At 41.8% G+C, this 16,292-nt stretch overlaps 2 protein-coding genes across 9 annotated transcripts; one reads left to right on the top strand and one right to left on the bottom strand.

The window, feature by feature from the left end:
* Nucleotides 1–85: 85 nt before the first annotated feature.
* On the bottom strand, nucleotides 86–12,595 carry trim24 (tripartite motif containing 24). Of its 5 annotated transcripts, none has more exons than XM_086201099.1 (20): nucleotides 12,422–12,590; nucleotides 11,866–12,225; nucleotides 10,525–10,643; nucleotides 10,278–10,425; nucleotides 9,813–9,945; nucleotides 9,486–9,602; nucleotides 9,116–9,230; nucleotides 8,876–9,022; nucleotides 8,674–8,788; nucleotides 7,670–7,809; nucleotides 7,312–7,557; nucleotides 6,620–6,742; nucleotides 6,391–6,517; nucleotides 5,834–5,891; nucleotides 4,712–4,838; nucleotides 4,303–4,592; nucleotides 3,461–3,572; nucleotides 2,631–2,705; nucleotides 2,076–2,237; nucleotides 86–1,635 (listed from the first exon to the last, which is right to left on the bottom strand). In XM_086201099.1, the coding sequence occupies exons 2-20, from the start codon at nucleotides 12,137–12,139 to the stop codon at nucleotides 1,078–1,080; spliced, it is 3,186 nt and encodes a 1,061-aa protein (XP_086057225.1). In that variant the 5' UTR covers nucleotides 12,140–12,225; nucleotides 12,422–12,590; the 3' UTR covers nucleotides 86–1,077. The 5 variants fall into 5 exon arrangements, with proteins under 5 accessions (XP_086057225.1, XP_086057226.1, XP_086057223.1 ...); XM_086201100.1 differs by having other exon boundaries at nucleotides 11,866–12,179; XM_086201097.1 differs by having other exon boundaries at nucleotides 11,866–12,595.
* On the top strand, nucleotides 12,485–16,128 carry LOC147262340 (aldo-keto reductase family 1 member D1-like). Of its 4 annotated transcripts, none has more exons than XM_086201103.1 (9): nucleotides 12,488–13,026; nucleotides 13,147–13,362; nucleotides 13,607–13,723; nucleotides 13,800–13,877; nucleotides 14,097–14,219; nucleotides 14,421–14,530; nucleotides 14,630–14,795; nucleotides 15,428–15,510; nucleotides 15,588–16,125. In XM_086201103.1, the coding sequence occupies exons 1-9, from the start codon at nucleotides 12,934–12,936 to the stop codon at nucleotides 15,628–15,630; spliced, it is 1,029 nt and encodes a 342-aa protein (XP_086057229.1). In that variant the 5' UTR covers nucleotides 12,488–12,933; the 3' UTR covers nucleotides 15,631–16,125. The 4 variants fall into 4 exon arrangements, with proteins under 4 accessions (XP_086057231.1, XP_086057229.1, XP_086057232.1 ...); XM_086201104.1 differs by having other exon boundaries at nucleotides 12,501–13,026; nucleotides 13,147–13,314; nucleotides 15,588–16,122; XM_086201105.1 differs by lacking the exon at nucleotides 15,428–15,510 and having other exon boundaries at nucleotides 12,485–13,026; nucleotides 15,588–16,128.
* The last annotated feature ends 164 nt before the right edge of the window (nucleotides 16,129–16,292 follow it).

Raw genomic sequence — 16,292 nt, 5'->3', positions numbered from 1 at the left:
TAAACTGTGCAAAACCCCACATCATTTGAAGCATGAGGTTGTTACAATTAAAACACCTCAGCAAAAAGAAAAACATTGCCAGCAATTATTTACATGTACCCTGTTTATTACAAATATTGCAAAAGTAGGGTGTTTTTTATGCACATTGTTATTATCAGGCTTTCCATATCATTAATAAAATATTACTGAGAGAGCTCTCAGGCAAAAGCTCCCTCAACGTGGCTATCAGTCACTTACATTTGACATAAATGAAGCCTCCGCCTGTCTGTGTATTGTGCCTAAATGCACATTTATTGTTCCAGTAGGAGAAAACATGATGAAGAAGGACAAGGACACTTGAGACAAAAACTAATGACAAAGAGAATCTCATGTCTCTGAATTATCTGTAGGCGATAACATTTAAATAAATAACGTCCGTAGAATTGTTCTCCTGATAAAAGGCAGCTGGATGAGGAGTGAGATCATATGCCTCAAAGTGGATCAAGCATGACGGGACAGGGTCGATCACCTTCCCTAAAAAAGGGATTCAAATTAAAAAATAAAGGTGTTGCACTTCCTTCTGTACACAAACTACAGCCACCCAATTTGTTGCATACATAGCTTAGTAATCAATACATTACTAATAAAATAAAACAAATTCTATTGCAACCGCATGTTAATGAGCCGAATGGCTTATACAAGTGAGTATATAAACACAGAAATAGTATTTGAGTTCATCCTACATGCATTAATTAACTAAGTCAAAGTGTCACTTTCTTATTCTGATTGCAGCATTTGCACCTCCAATTCAAGGCAGTTCTATTTACAAGTTAAACGAAAAGCTAGCAAACTGATAATAACTTATCAACAAATCTTTCGTGTGCTTATCATCCCATCTTTCTGTGTTACAGTAAAAACGTAACTTCTGCCCAGCAGACGGAGCGTTTATGGTCCTTTGCATCAACAGTATAACAGTTCTAGGTAATGTCTATGTTGTAAAGTAGAACCCTTCTTCCTGTTGTAAAACAAACAGCATTGCAGCAAATGCAGGTCCTCGCTGGGGCCTCGCGTGTGGAAGACTCAACCCATGCAACGTTTCTACTGTTTCTCTGTGTCGGGATCTTTCTCTACCGCCTCGTCTTTGGCTGTGTTTGCAGGAGCAGACTCCTCCTTCTCCTGGCTGTCAGATGAATCCGTCTTTCCTGTGGGGAGCGGAGGATTTGCCTCTTCTGTGGAGCTGCTGGTTGTTCCGTCTATTTTTTCCTCATCAGCAGCAGGAGAGCTTTTCACCTCCTCTGCAGTTTCTTTCTCGTCCTGCTTTACCTCCTCTGCAGAGGGCTCACCTTCCTCTGGAGCTGTTGCCTTTTGGTCCGTTTCCTTTTCACTTGTATCCATCTGCTCAGTTTCTGTTTTTTCTATGTCCTCTGCTGCTGCGGGGGTTTTCCCTTCTCCGGCAGGACTGGTTGGTTTATCCTCTTCAACGGGAGCCATACTCTGCATCATCTGCTCCTCTTCTTCTTCTATTTCATCCTCCAAAGGCGGGATCATCTCTTCTTCCCTTCCTCCGGGAAAGATCTTGTCAGGGTAAAGGAGCTTCAGCTGTTCCTCAAAGTAGTCCTCCAAGTACAAGCCGGCACTCCCCACCTCAGAGGTCGCCTGGTGGAATCAAATATAAAGTTTATATAATTTAAAACAACTTTTCTTTTTTTTGAGAACCCAATTTAAATGAACCCACCAACAATTTAGAGAATGCTCCTGGTGTCCGTCATCCCCAGAGCGGGACAAGAAGATACATACCCCTCTTTGTTGTGAGTGTGTGCAGTAGGAAGCTGCGACCTGCAGAGATCAGCTGACTCCAAGTTAGCTTAGCACATTGACGTCAGCGCTAACGCTTACCATCCACTTTCGTTCATTGTGCCAAGCTAACCAGCAGTCAGCTGATGTCTGTGGGTCTCAGCTCCCGAGTGCAGTACAGAGGGGAGACAGGTATTTATCTTCTTGTCTGGCTCCTGAAATGATGGTCAATGAGCACATTTCCCATCATTTTCTTTTTAACATCGCACAAACCATGGCGCCACCCCTCAACTGATGCTTACCTTGTAATACTTTGCACAGTTTGAAAATATGAGCCTGATGTCTGCGACAAACCCCTCAGGATCGATGTAACATTCACCCTTATCTGCCTTGGACTGCAGCTTCCCCTTTACCACTGATAAATCCATCGGGGTCTTGATCAGCTCCTTGTACCTCTTCGTCTCCTATACCAGAAACACAAGTCAAGCACCTCATTACAACCAGGAAAAGGACCATGAACGCCTCCTCAAGTTGGAACACCTTAGCAAGCTGTGAAAATTTTGGTACGTGAGTCGACAACATGTTACAGCTGACAAAAACAAATCTTTCGTTAAGGTCAGGAAACTTTGCACTCTCTCATTTTTCAGCTTTTTGGCCCCATAAGCCTGACAGTTAAAATCACATTTAATTGTCGACCGAAATAATAATGGCAATGACTGTTGGCTGGTGTGCGCACACCCTCGCCAAAATCCATATTTGCATTCGGATCAGTAACCGTCGTTCACATCTCTATCGGCATTCAATTTACATCTTAAGTTTGTTCTTTTTCAACCTTAACTGATGAAATGGTGTCTTACCGATGGGGAAGCAGGCTGCTGGAAGTCGGTACTAAAGTCGTTACAGTACAGACGCAGAAGCAGCCGCTCGCATCTCTGCAAATATCAATGAATCAAAGAGGATAGAGACACATCATGACATGATAGATATGGCATCATTATTATATGGCAGCACACTGACAGGTTGAGCAGAATCAGCTTTTACTACGTGTTCGTTTTGTGTCAGTAAATGTCTATACCCACGCAGTTGAATTGTGAGTTCCTCCCGCGTGTGTAAAACCAGCCATACTTGCAACACAACACTTGATAAACAAACCTCAGGTTACTACGGGCCATTTGATGCACTGGGACATGTTTTGATCGGAAGTACTGACTTCCAGTAGTCATAGGTGCAGTGAAGTAGGTGGGTGTGTACACAACGAACTCTGACAAGGCCACAATATCTTCAACTTTAACAAATTTAGTGGAAAACCGACAGCTGACAACTAGGTTGAAAGCTACACATCACGTGGTTCTTAACCTGAAGATCCAAAACATTTATCTGTTTGTCTCAGCAAAATAAAGCACCTTCTTACATACTTTTTCCATATGATTGTAAATCTGTTGATTGTTTTTGGCCTCTTCGTGTCCTTGGACACTGAGAGCACCTGTTTTTCACATTTGTGAAGGAAAACTCCTCTGTCAATCGAAAGGCATTTCCTCTCTTTAAAAAAGCATCCCTGAACTGAGTTCTAGTAAGAAATGTTTACTCAGCGACACGTAACCCTCGATGGACATTTAGTTGAACAGGGTCATCAGAATCAGGTGAATTGTGCATGAGTGCGCGAGTGTGTGTGTGTGTGTGTGTGTACCCGTCTGTCAACAGGTGGCAATCTTTCAGAGCCAGCTGGATCCTTGCTGTCACAGTCGTACTCCATCTCAGGAGAGACGAGGTCTCGGCAGAACGAACAGAACCACTCGCCACTGAAGGGAGACAGGAGGACAGGAAGAGATGTTAGGAGAACGCACGAACACAAAGAACTTATGAAGAGGATCCCATGTCATATCAGTATCCAACTTTTCTGGTTTTCTTCCTCTGATACCATTCTATAGTCACCTTAAATGCTATGTGGATGTTGTTAATGAGCGACATCAGTAAAGCCTGGTGAGCAAATAAGATGAAGGCTGGCATTGGAGCCCGCAGTGACCTTTAGCCTGCATTGCTGTTGTTTCAGATGTAGCTTAATACCAAATTTTAACATTTTAGCTGTGGAAATGATATTTCTGGACAACTGTCTTATCCTTCACATAAAATAGATCTGTCCACTGTACCCACGTTTTAATTTTGAAACACTTCAATTTTAAACAATAAACAGTTGTTTCTTTTTTCTTTTTTTTTTAAACCACCCTGTTCAACTGCTCACTTTGATCACAAAGTTCAAGGGGAAATAACAGTGACCCCAAGTGGAGCGTCTGATATTTGCTACCGCCACAATAAACTCCATCAGGAATATATTCTGAAATTAAAACATGATGAATGATGCAAAGTGTTAAAATACCAAATTACATTTTTTTAAAGAAAAAGTACACACACAGCACAGAGAACCAAATGTGATTTTATGAAAACATATCAAACACTCCCCGTGAGCAAGGATATTATTTTCACCAACGTGCATGTTAATCAGTGTGACACCGGAGATGCCGCATCGCTCACCTGGGTGACTCGTTCAGAGTGGGGATGTGGCAGGACAGGTGGAAAACTTTGGGACACTTGTCGCAGCACAGCAGCTCGCCTCCGTTCTGACAGACGGCGCACCAGTCCTCATTTGGATCTTCTTCTGGCTCAGCTTTCTTTTCGGACTCGGGTTGCTCTGCAGGATGAGGACGCAGTTCTTTCCCTGGGTTGGATTCTAATTGAGGGGCAGACGCTGGGGGGGAAACCTTCTGCTGTTCTCGGAGCGTGGACTGAGCCCCGGTGCTGCTGTCTGGAAGGCTGGACTGCACCTGTGGGCCCAGAGAAAGGCGGGCATCACACATACTATGTGAAAGAGAGCTGTTAAATACAGATGCCCAACCTGGGACAGGAAGCCATTTAATTTAGTCTATCTACTCAATTCTCTTACAAAATGAACTTCATCCTCATCCTCTGGCTCGTCCTTGATGACGATAACGGGCCCAGGAGACGACCTTCTTCGTCTCTTGGCTGCAGGGGCTGGTGGGGGCTCAGAAGCAAGCTTCCAAGAAGTCGTCCTTCAACCCACAGATGGCAAGAGAGAGCAGAGGGGAAGATTGTGACTTTGAAAAACAAGACTCACCAGCCTTGGTTATATTCATGCTTTGCAATTTTTTGTAATCATTTGCACTTCACAGCCACCGTAGCACAAAGTGTACGAAATTGAACAGCCCAGTTATAAAGCAGCATTTAAAGGTGCACTAAGCGTTGTTGCCTGACGCCACTCCCGTTGACGTTCGTTGTAAATACCACACAAAAAGAGAGCAAGTCCCCCCCGCGTTTCTGTAAATGTCATGAACGCGCATTAAGATGAAAGTGGACCTGTGCTCTGCTAACATTGCTAAGGTGAGTGAGCAAACTCCAACTGTTCTGTGAGCAAATTTATATTCTAAGTAAGAATATATTTTATAAGAATAATACATTTATATTCTAAGGAAGAAGACATGTCAAGGATACAATATCTTTACGACATTAGGTTATGAGCTACAGCTGATATATTGAAATTTATTTCATGAGCTTATGGGAAAGGGACACTTCTTGTAGAATTTGTCCTTCCTGGAATCGATGCTCGTGCTCGCTAGGAACTGTAGAGTAAGCTAGGAATAACAAACTATTACATTGAAAAATGGCTTCTGAGTGTCATAGCTACTGCACTACTCAATCAACTCTGCTTATTCCCCAATGTCATCTTGTCGGTGATTGGCTGGAATGTGGTTTGTTATGTTTATGTGCACATCCTGTGCCCTGAGTGTTTGCTTGCCGTTTGTGAGCCCTGTGTGGTCTCCAGAGACTGGACTTTTTCATCGTGGATTCAAAGGGCAGGCAGCTAGCGGATCAAGGGGAGACGTCCATGATTTGAGACAAAACTGAAATCGCGTTGAAACCATGCAACAAGGCTTAGTGCAACTTTAAATTTGCTTTCGTCCCTCCGAACTCTCAGCTGCACCAACCACTGGGATCACAAGCTGGGGACTCAACCATTAGGCTAGAGGAATGGGGGGGTGCTCCTTACCCTGTGCCTCTGTCTGAAGAAGATGGTTTGGCTAACGGTGAGTTTTGCCTTCCTTGAACTAGAGAGAAGAGAGACAAGGGGAAGGAAAGGGGAATGAAGCGGAGTTATTACAAATTAAAGGTTGTACTCAAAAAGAGGACAGAACGAAGACAAGCAGCAGGGATGTACAGATGTCGAAACAGTCCATAAATGCAACATGTTTTATACCTTTATCTTTTGATAAGAAAATACTGATACAACTTACTTCTTTTAACCATCTTGGCATCTCCAGTTATATGCTCACAATGGTGAGATAATGAGCGTTGTTCTCTTGTGATGATTAAATATAAAATAAGATTTTATTTTGAAAAATTAAATAACAACTACAATTAAAAATCAAAGTACACATACTTTTAACAATCAAGAATTAACAGGTATCACAAGATAATTGCAGATTTTTTTTCATGTGTGGCCTTTCTTGGAATGGAAGTCACAAAGCACCAATAGATTTTAAAATCATCACCTCAGGCAGATCTTAATTGTTCAAACAGGACGGATGGATATCAGACTGAACATACTTGTTTTGTCGGGCGGTTTCGAGGCTAGGCTTGGAATAAAGCCGGGTTTCGGGATCGAGATGGTGATGGGTGGGACAGTTCCACTAGCTTCACTCCTCTTCAGGAAGGAGGACTCCGCTAGGTTCCGCTGATGAAAACAAATACAGGGAAATTAATACACTGAACCACAGGTACAAAAGCTGATAAAGTTCAAGCTCTAAGTTCCCTCTCCATTCTCCTCTCTACCAACCTGGTTTAGAGGTGTCTGTGTAGCTGCTCCAGCAGAAAGAGGCTGTGGATAGCGGGACGTACCCTGCAACACATCCATGGGTTTTGGAGGGAGGCTTGAGCTATGTATCAGATCTCTCAGAGACTAGATGGAGAAAACAAATGTGAGGTTAAAATCATTTTTGAAGTAACTACATCCATTTTTACAGAGGAAGTGCAAACAGCAGGCTTGAGAGTTTATGAACTGACAGTTTTGCTGTTGTTTGCAATCAGTCAGTATTAGCGTTGAACTAAATACACATTACCTGTACTTGAAAGGCAAATTCTGCTTTGACAAAATACTGCTTTACAAATCGCAAAATCACACAGAAACAAATTTCAACATCTCAAGATAACAGCAGTGAAACAAGTTCAGTGGTTCTTGCCTTCCATAAGGAAAAAAACTTTTCTCCACTGAGAAATTAATTCATCATGGTGCTGGAAGGACACATATAAGAGATGGATCTGTTTTGAATTCAAACATATTTGCCAAAATGTGACAAAACAGCATTTAATCAGCATGTCAGTGAAAATGGTAGAAACCGGATCGCTGTGACTGCCCACTGTGTGCTTTTACAACTATAGGCACTCTGTTGACATCTAAACATTTCATGAGACCAGAGGTTCATCAAGAGCATCCCTCCTCCATCTCCACCTGTCTACCTAAACACTCACCTGAGCAGGAGGGAACACAGAGTTTTGAAGGAAAGAGGAATTGGGGCTTCTGGGGTTAGGCTGGGAGCTCCCAAATCTGCGCCCTGGCTGTGTCAAGCTGGTAAGGCCATGGGAGGGAGAGGATCCTCCGTGGATGGGTCTGGTTGGGGGTGGAGGACCAGGGGGTCCTGGAAGCCTGACATTTTGGTACCAAGACCAGTGGTTAGGAGGGGGCTGTCTGTGAGGCTGCTGGGAAAGTTTGTCCACCTCAAACAGAGGAAGAAGACATGTCAATGACATACATGTAGAACACAGTCCAACAGCAACACTGACATCATGATATGAAGTCGCCCTACAACCGCTCAGACGAGCCTTTTACCTGCATCTGGAGCTGAGCCAGTGTGCTCTGTCTCTGCTGAGTGGAGGCTGACAGCCCTCCAGCTGATGCCTCTGCTCGGGGACCGATCTGGTGGTTGGTGATTGGCGGTCGTCCAGGGGCCCTTTCTACTACCAGAGAACCTGGGGATAATGGAGCAAACATTTGAGAATACAATCATGGATTAGAGAGCAGCTCTGAATTAATTACCAAACTATATTCTACAAGCATTTCACTTGGAGACACAAATTCTACAAGTACCAGCCAACACATCAAAATTTTAGCCAACAAATTAAGACACAACACAGATATTTTTTATATATTTTACAAAAAAAAGATATTGATTGTACATCATGAGGGCTTATTTACACTTCTTGTCTCTTTTTCAGTAGCTGTAGCAGGCATTCCAGCCAATGGGAAAAGTCCTACATGCACATTGTAAAATAGTAAAGAACACAACAAAAACATGTAACAAAATCTGTATTCCGCAAACCAACATCCTATTATTTGGGAAAACAAAACAAGAAAATGCCACAACTCGTGTATTTAGTATGACACTAAAATATTCACATCCACGGGAAGACCGGGTGTGTCCATGAATACTGACAAAGTTCACCAGGAAACATCCTGGAAGCCTACAGGTAAATGCCATCCTGATTTCACTAAGCCGATTTTGCTGAGTCATGCAAGCAGAATGACACTGTTGCTGTGTTTTAAAAACACTTCATTTAAATATCGAAGACCAGCAGTTTTTAAAAGGAAGACAAAGTTTTGAAAAGCCTCTTCATTTCAGGCCCTCTTGGCCTTGTGAGTCATTAGGAATTGTATTCAATGATCAGTTCCTCCATAATCAAGCGTTTCAGACACAAATAACCATTTTGGTTTGAGGTGACATTTTGGAACCAGATGAAAAGAAGCTCTCATGATAGAACTCAGTCTGAGTTGATACTGCAACCAGCAGTATTTGTTAGTGCTTCATAGCCAGTTTTAAATGACACTCATCTTACCCAGGTCTACATTTGAGGCCCAGAAACCAGAGCGACACTGGAAGCGGACAGAACTTTGCGGAACGATGGAGGGGCTGCAGCTTGCCCTCATTAGGTAATGGATCTGGAAGAGAATCTAGAGGACAAACAGATTTCAAATCAATCAAAAATTGCATGTGAGGTGTTTGAATGACCAAACTCTCCACAGATTCCTGTAACTCACCAGTCTCTTGCAGTACAGGAGGGCTGTCCCACTATGGGTGGCTGTCGCCCATTTAGTAAAGCTGATGACGTGATCGAGGTGCCTGCTAAGGGACTTTACGTCCTCTTGCTGCTTTTTCAAACCCATTTCATGGTCCTTTGTCAGAGCCTGGGAATAAATGTGTGCATAAGGAAAAACTATATCACCTCAAATGTCACAACTGCCTTGGAAAAGTTACTAAAACATGCAGATTCCTCCAACCTCAAGCTGGTTCATCAGAATTTTCCCCTTCCTGTTGATCTCCTTTACTACGTTGCAGATGGACTTCATTATTTCATTCCTCACAGATTTCCGGTTCTCTTCAACTTGCTGGAGTCTGAAAAGAGAAGGTTAATTCTATATCATATGAAAGCATCACATTTCCATATAAAGAACATCTGTTCCATTTGCAATCTTGCCTAGTGAATTCTCACAATGCTCACTAACGTTGAGCTAAGCTCGGACAGAAGTTCTGCACAACTGCATTCATACTTCATTCACTTGAGCCAAAGTAACCCAGATGCACGTAGCAACCTGATATCTGATTTGCTGCAATTTCACTGAAACCACCAAAGGTAGAGGACATCTTTACCCAGTGCTGATACAGCTGGAAACATCCTCAATGGCCTTTCTTTTCTCTTGCAGCTGCTGTGTCATGTTCTCCAGGTACTGCCTGTGGTTCCTGTATGCATCCTCCAGAAACTGGTAGCTGGAAATGAGCAAAGTTCCAGTTGACTTAATGAAAAAAAAAGAAAAAACTCATCTCCCACAGTGCATTTTTTTTTTTTTTTTACATCAATTGGGTTACCAGATTACACATGATAATAGATAAAAAGCTTGCTAAAGAGCACAACATCACCACTAAAAAAATCACAGTGTAAAGCCAAGGAATATAAACACATTGTATTTTCAAGCTCACTTGTGATCCTTGTGCTTAAGCAGCTGACAGTCTCGACAAGTGAGTCGGTCACACGTCTCACAGAACAGCTTCAGCGGCTCCTGCTTGTGGATGTCACAAAACACGGGCCTCTGCGTGGAAACTCCTACTGCTTCTGGTGTAAAAACAAGGAGGGAGTGGATGAAATGTAATGTCAGATATCAAAGGAATCACCTAATATTTCATCACCTTGCATTTTCACCAAATTTGTTTTATGACTCAAATGTTATGAGCAACACTACCTCAAACCCTGAAAGGGGAAAACTTTTGGAAGCATCGGCTGTTCTGTTCTGAGTGCCCCTGTCTTTGCTCAGGCTATGAAATGATCCTCTCAATACATATCCAGATTGAAAATGCAAAAAAAATTAAAATTCCCCCATAAAAGATCTTGTTTGCAACACAGATATCAGATGAAAAAAGAAACGTCACTTTTGGATGACACACTACCTGGAGACATCTCCTCCTTCTGGCGTATGGTGTGATCCCTGGTGAACTTCACCCTCTGGTGCGCCTCAATACACGTCACACACAGAAACTCCACACACTCCACACAGTAACCTGTCGCCTCCGTGTTGTCCTCACAGCTCATACACACCTGTCAAAGACGGAACACAGTGCAAAAGTAGGGTGGACCGAGCTAATAACTTCTGTTAGTCTTAAATTAAAACTGGTGTTGAGGCGGGAGCTGACAAACCTGGCTGGTTTTCTCCACAGTGCTGCTGGGCACCTCAGCCAAGTCCTTAACAAAGAAATTATCCAACAAGTCCATTTCCCAGCATTCCTGTCTGCAAACTGGACATCGAATGGTACCCACTGGAGCAAGAGAAGAGATCCGCTATTGATACATATATTTACATGGCTAATTAATACACAGAGCATATTAATAAACAGCAATCAATGACTAGCCATCTCCCGAGATTTAAGAATGTTATGTACTAAAAGTAGAATAGTTAAAAAATAAATTATAGATTATATTGCAGTTTTTGGGGTCAAGTTTAATTTGATTTGTACATTACAAAGAAGATAGCACGAGTGGAAATGAATAAATACCACAGTCACTACTGGGCTTGACTGTCATTTATGTTGACTACCGTGTAAGTGGGTGTACTCTCCTCTGTACTTTCTCAGCGGTGGCTAAATTAATCCACGCATGCGTGTTTATGCAGTATTGGATACACACAATCCAATAAAACTGATGTTATCCTGTGTAATAAAAAAAATAGCAGTTCACATTCATGTCACGTCTTGTGTTGTGTACAGAATGACTCACTTTTGAAAGCTCAGTATAACAACCCCAGTATGTAGAGTGTATACACAAAGCTGGTTATGATATCACATGTTACACTTCTTCAGAGAGAATTAGATAAACTTGGTTGAAGAATTCAAATGTGAGATTAAGAGACCTGACAACCAATGAATAGCTGAGGGGTTGACATTAGACAAAATCCTTATGGTGCATATTTTGTTGTCATTATTTACACAGCAGAGGCACAGTGGTGCAGTGGTTAGCACTGTCACCTAACAGCAAGAAGGTTCTGAAGTTTCACAGGGTCTTTCTGTGTGGAGTCTCCATGTTCTCCCTGTGTCTGCACGGGTTCTTTCCTGGTACTCCGGCTTTCTCCATGTCCAAAGACATCAAGAGGGGACGAGGATAATCCAGACTCTAAATTGACCGTAGGTGTGGCTGGGAGAGCCAATGGTTGTCTGTCTATATGTGTTGGCCCTGCCATGGATCAGTGACCTGTCCGGGGTGAACCCCGCCTCTCACCCGAAGGTTGCTGAGATAGGCTCCAGACCCCCCCTCCCCCCATGAGCCTTAACAGGGGGTAGAAAATGGATGGATGGATGATGTTTACACAGCACAAAAGATCATTGTCATAAAATCTCATAATTGAGGAAGCCAGTTGTCTCAAGGCGAAATCTAATCTTTTATATTCCAAATTTTGCCTAACACTAGAAAGCCGGACTGAATCACAGAAATATAAATATATTATTGACCTAAAGGAATTAATTCAGACAAGAACACAATTCTCACGTGGTTTGTTGTCGGCGTGACCGAGGGAGTCCCGCCGGGGATCAGCAGCGCTCCTGAACGGGGCAGGCAGACACCTCTTGCAGAAGGAGTGAAGGCACGGGAGCAGTTTGGGTTCTCTGTTGTGAAAGCTCAACTTGCAGATGGGACAAGTGTCCATGAGGCCGAAGGTGCCTTGCTGTTTTAACCTCTCCTCCTCGGCTGGCAAACTTTCGGCTTCGTTTTCCACGATGATGACAATGTCATCATTGTCGACATTTTCGGCACTTTCATCCATTTTTTTTAACCTGCTCCTTCCAGACAACCGCTCAGTGTGGCTACAGAAACAAAGGCTAACCTTTATTTCCTTTTCACTTGGCAAGCCTGATAAGGATTTGGATATAAATATTATGTATCACAACATAAAAGATATAGTGCTTCCACTGACGAACTGATATACTGAGCTATTCAACGGCGGGTTTGAATAAAGTAGAATTATTGCCGTTTTGGAAGCTAAATTAGCAATGTAGCCCACTTTCATTTGCACTTATGCTAGTAGGAAGAGTAACAATATACAAACCGGTTTAAAGCAGTTACAGTTACAACAGTCGCAGGATAACAGCTCACGTACACTTATGAATGAAAATGATACAACAAACATCGCATTGAAGCGCATTTGTCTAAAGAAAAAGCGACCACCTCAACATTTTGCTCAAAACACATATATTACCCATACGACACCGCGGCACCTTAAAGTCACAGCGTCCGTTTAGGGCCAAACTACCTACAGTTAACGATTGTCGTATGTTTTTACACAGCTGTTTGCAAGTTATTCACATTTGTCGTTGCAACACAATGTTTTGTTTGCCTCGAGTATTTTCACTTATGATTCGTTTGCTTTTATTGTCCTCCGCCCTTAACTAGCTTCCCTTTTTCACTTGGGAGGAGTCCGGACTTTAATCAGAGGGTAACAGGACAACCCTACACGTCATTAAGTATGCCATTTAAATGGCATATTTAGCATGGGGTTTTAAAGATACAAGTGGGTAGTGCTTCGAAAGTTTGGTCTGGTTGACTCACACTTTACACAGAATGAATCTGACAGCGGAGAGGCACTCTGTCCCTCTCAGTGATGGGGGCAGCATACCTTTGATTGGACTGGGAACATATGGAGACCCCCGCAAGGTAAGACACACAGCAAAAGACATAAACTTGCGGTCATTGACCTGTAAAGAAATATCTTGTGGTTGCTGGTATGCACTCATAAAGTTCGATGTTACACCATCTTTTCTGCACCTTTTATAGACCCCTAAGGGAACTGCATATGAGTCTGTGAAATTGGCAATTGAAACAGGGTACAGACATATTGATGGAGCTTTGGTCTACTTCAACGAACATGAGGTGGGACAAGCCATCAGGGAGAAAATTGCAGATGGAAGTGTGATGAGAGAGGACATCTTCTACTGTGGAAAGGTTTTCAAGTGCTTACCTTTAACCATGCGTTTGCAAGGAACTATCTTTGTGCGTTCAATGTGCTTCAACTGATCTGGGTGAACTGTGCTAAACAACAATACCTTGATTGAATGATTTTTTTTCTTTCTCTCCACATACCTTAAGTATGCAGTTTGAGTTTAAGATCAGAATTGGGTTGAGTTTAGGTACAGGTGGGGTGGGGGGGGGTGGGGGCAACAAAATGACATCAATACGTATCACAACAGAATCACCACATTTTTACAACACCTTTGTCTCTGCATTTGCAATGCAGTTGTGGAACACATTCCATTCACCAGAACTGGTACGGCCTGCTTTGGAGAGAACCTTGAAGACATTACAACTGGATTATGTAGACCTATACATTGTAGAGATGCCCACAGCCTTCAAGGTATACATAAAACACTGAAAACTGGATGACATCAAGTCAGTTTGCCTCATCAAATATTTTTGTGATTTTTCTGAAGCCAGGAGACACATTCTACCCAAAAGATGAGGATGGAAAATACATTTATCATGAGACTGATCTTTGTGCTACTTGGGAGGTGAGCATACATTCCACTTCTTCAAAACAATGCCTCTCATTCACAACCAGATAATTGTAGAATTACTACAATACCAAATAGATACATAGTACAGCTATGCTCAAGGTCAGGAAGCAGTTCCTTTTGCAGTACCTTTTTATTGTGTGCTTGTAAACCTGCAACATTTTGTTTCAAGTCCAAAGTTTAATTTGTTGCTGTGTGTCTGTGCTCTTTACAAAGGCTTTGGAAGCCTGCAAAGACGCTGGCCTTGTAAAGTCTCTCGGCGTATCCAACTTCAACAAGCGACAATTGGAGTTGATCCTCAACAAACCTGGGCTGAAACACAAACCCGTGTCTAACCAGGTACAGATATGTCCATAATATCTGTATTTTCTGCGCAAATAAAGCAAATGATATGGGGAATATTCAGTTAATACAGGAAAACAATGAAACCCCAAGTAGTAAAATCAACAAGTAAATGATTACATAAACTTTATAGAAAACAGGATCACAATGAAACATTAAATTTACCTTCACTGAACTCTACTTTTTTTTTTCGTACAGATTGAATGCCATCCCTATTTCACTCAACCCAAGTTGCTTGAGTATTGCCGGCAGAATGACATTGTTGTTGTGGGTTACAGCCCGTTGGGAACGTCAAGAGATGCATCCTGGTACAGTGGCGGAATCTGGATTCATGCAATTTTTAAAAACTTAACTGTGACTGTGGAACTTTTGTTTCTGTAATTGTTTCATCGCAATCTTTTCACCAGGGTCAACTTAACGTGCCCCCCGCTGTTGGAAGATGAGATACTGGTATCACTGGCTAAAAAGTATAAAAAGACAACAGCTCAGGTGGCCTTAAGGTTCAATGTGCAGAGAGGAGTGGTGGTCATCCCAAAGAGCTTTAACCCTGCTCGCATCAAGGAAAACTTCCAGGTTTGGTTCTATGACATTCAGCATTAGCTGGAGTATGCACACTGTCCTTATATTTGGCCAGGTATTAGATTTTTTAAAAAAGGGAAAAATTCTATCCATACTCTAGACTATCAGCTCCCAAAATCTGATTCACTTGTAAATTTTCAATTCACACCGGGTCTTCTTACAAAAGAAGGAAAACCTGTGACGGTCAAAAGCAATTCAGCATTGGGAGGTGGCAAACCAGTGTGCAGCTATGATTCTTGCCTCTCTAAGAACTCAGCATCACCAATTGCCTTTTTTCTGCTTTACAACTGTTGAGATCATATAAAATCATGTCCTAATATAAGTGGAGGTCCCCTGTCAATTATCAGACTTAGTGCTGTTGTAAGTGCTGTTGTAAATATTTGGACAGGCTTGTTCTTACTGAAATTAATCAACTTTTGTGTGCACGGTTTAAAGTGCATTAAACCTTTTCTATTTTTTGGGAACCTATATGCCAAAAAGTCAAGTGGTATTCATAAGGGACTCTTATCTATTTTCAAAAAAACAAATTAATTCAGGGGAAATTTTTTTTTAAATACTGGAATCAAACATCCTGTACTGAAACTTTTACCCCCACCCCCGATTCTGATTGGCTATCTAATTTGCAGATATTTGACTTCTTGCTTTCTGAGGATGACATGAAGGACATTGAAGGGTTGAATAAGAATATTCGTTTTGTGGAGCTCCTCATGTGAGTACGCTGCATACTGATGGCTATTCTGTTCCTCCAGAAACACTAATAATCCTTTCTTCTCCATAATTCAACAGGTGGGCTGATCACCCTGAGTATCCATTTCATGATGAATACTAGATCATCAAAGATATCATGAAGATTCTTTAACTTTTATGGCAACCAGTTCTATATTTCATGAAATGCTTCTGCAAATGTGTGACTTTAGCTGTATGTTTGGTTAATTCAATAAACTTTCTCTAATTCACGAGATGTATTGCAGTTTTGGAGGAACACTATTTGTTTTTTGTCCTATTTTTCTAATTGATTTTTGTTTTTTTGCTTTTACATGATTGTCATTAGTTTAAAAAAATGTGGCCACACATTTTCTGGACATTGCGCAATCTGAATGTTTTTCCACTAAGACCCAAATGGAGTCTATATTGTAACCTGGTTTTGAAATGTTAGCAAAAATAAAATTCATAACTCTTTTAAAATGTATTATTTCTGAATACGACATATGAAGATTATTCAGCTGAATCTAGTATTTAGCGGAAGTTGCTTCAGTGAATGAAGTAATGATGCATTTACCTGCGGTGGAAAATATCTTACTTCTCTCTCTTCTCACGAATAAAACACTGATGAAACACATATGGCATGATATTTTTTTGTTTTCCCTCAGACACAATGCAACTCTGCTGTATTTAACTTAGTAGGAATTTGCTAAAGATTGATAATGCAAGACAAAACGCTACATTTTTTTTAAACATAGACATGTCTGGTGGAGCGAACCGGGAAGTTAC

This window comes from Aulostomus chinensis, chromosome 4, assembly GCF_037954235.1.
Source record: "Aulostomus chinensis isolate RoL2024-O1b breed Wild chromosome 4, RoL_Achi_v1.0, whole genome shotgun sequence".
NCBI classification, from domain to species: Eukaryota; Metazoa; Chordata; class Actinopteri; order Syngnathiformes; family Aulostomidae; genus Aulostomus; species Aulostomus chinensis.
The sequence above is the reverse complement of the archived record's forward strand: the minus strand, read 5'-3'. Positions and strand labels throughout refer to the sequence as shown.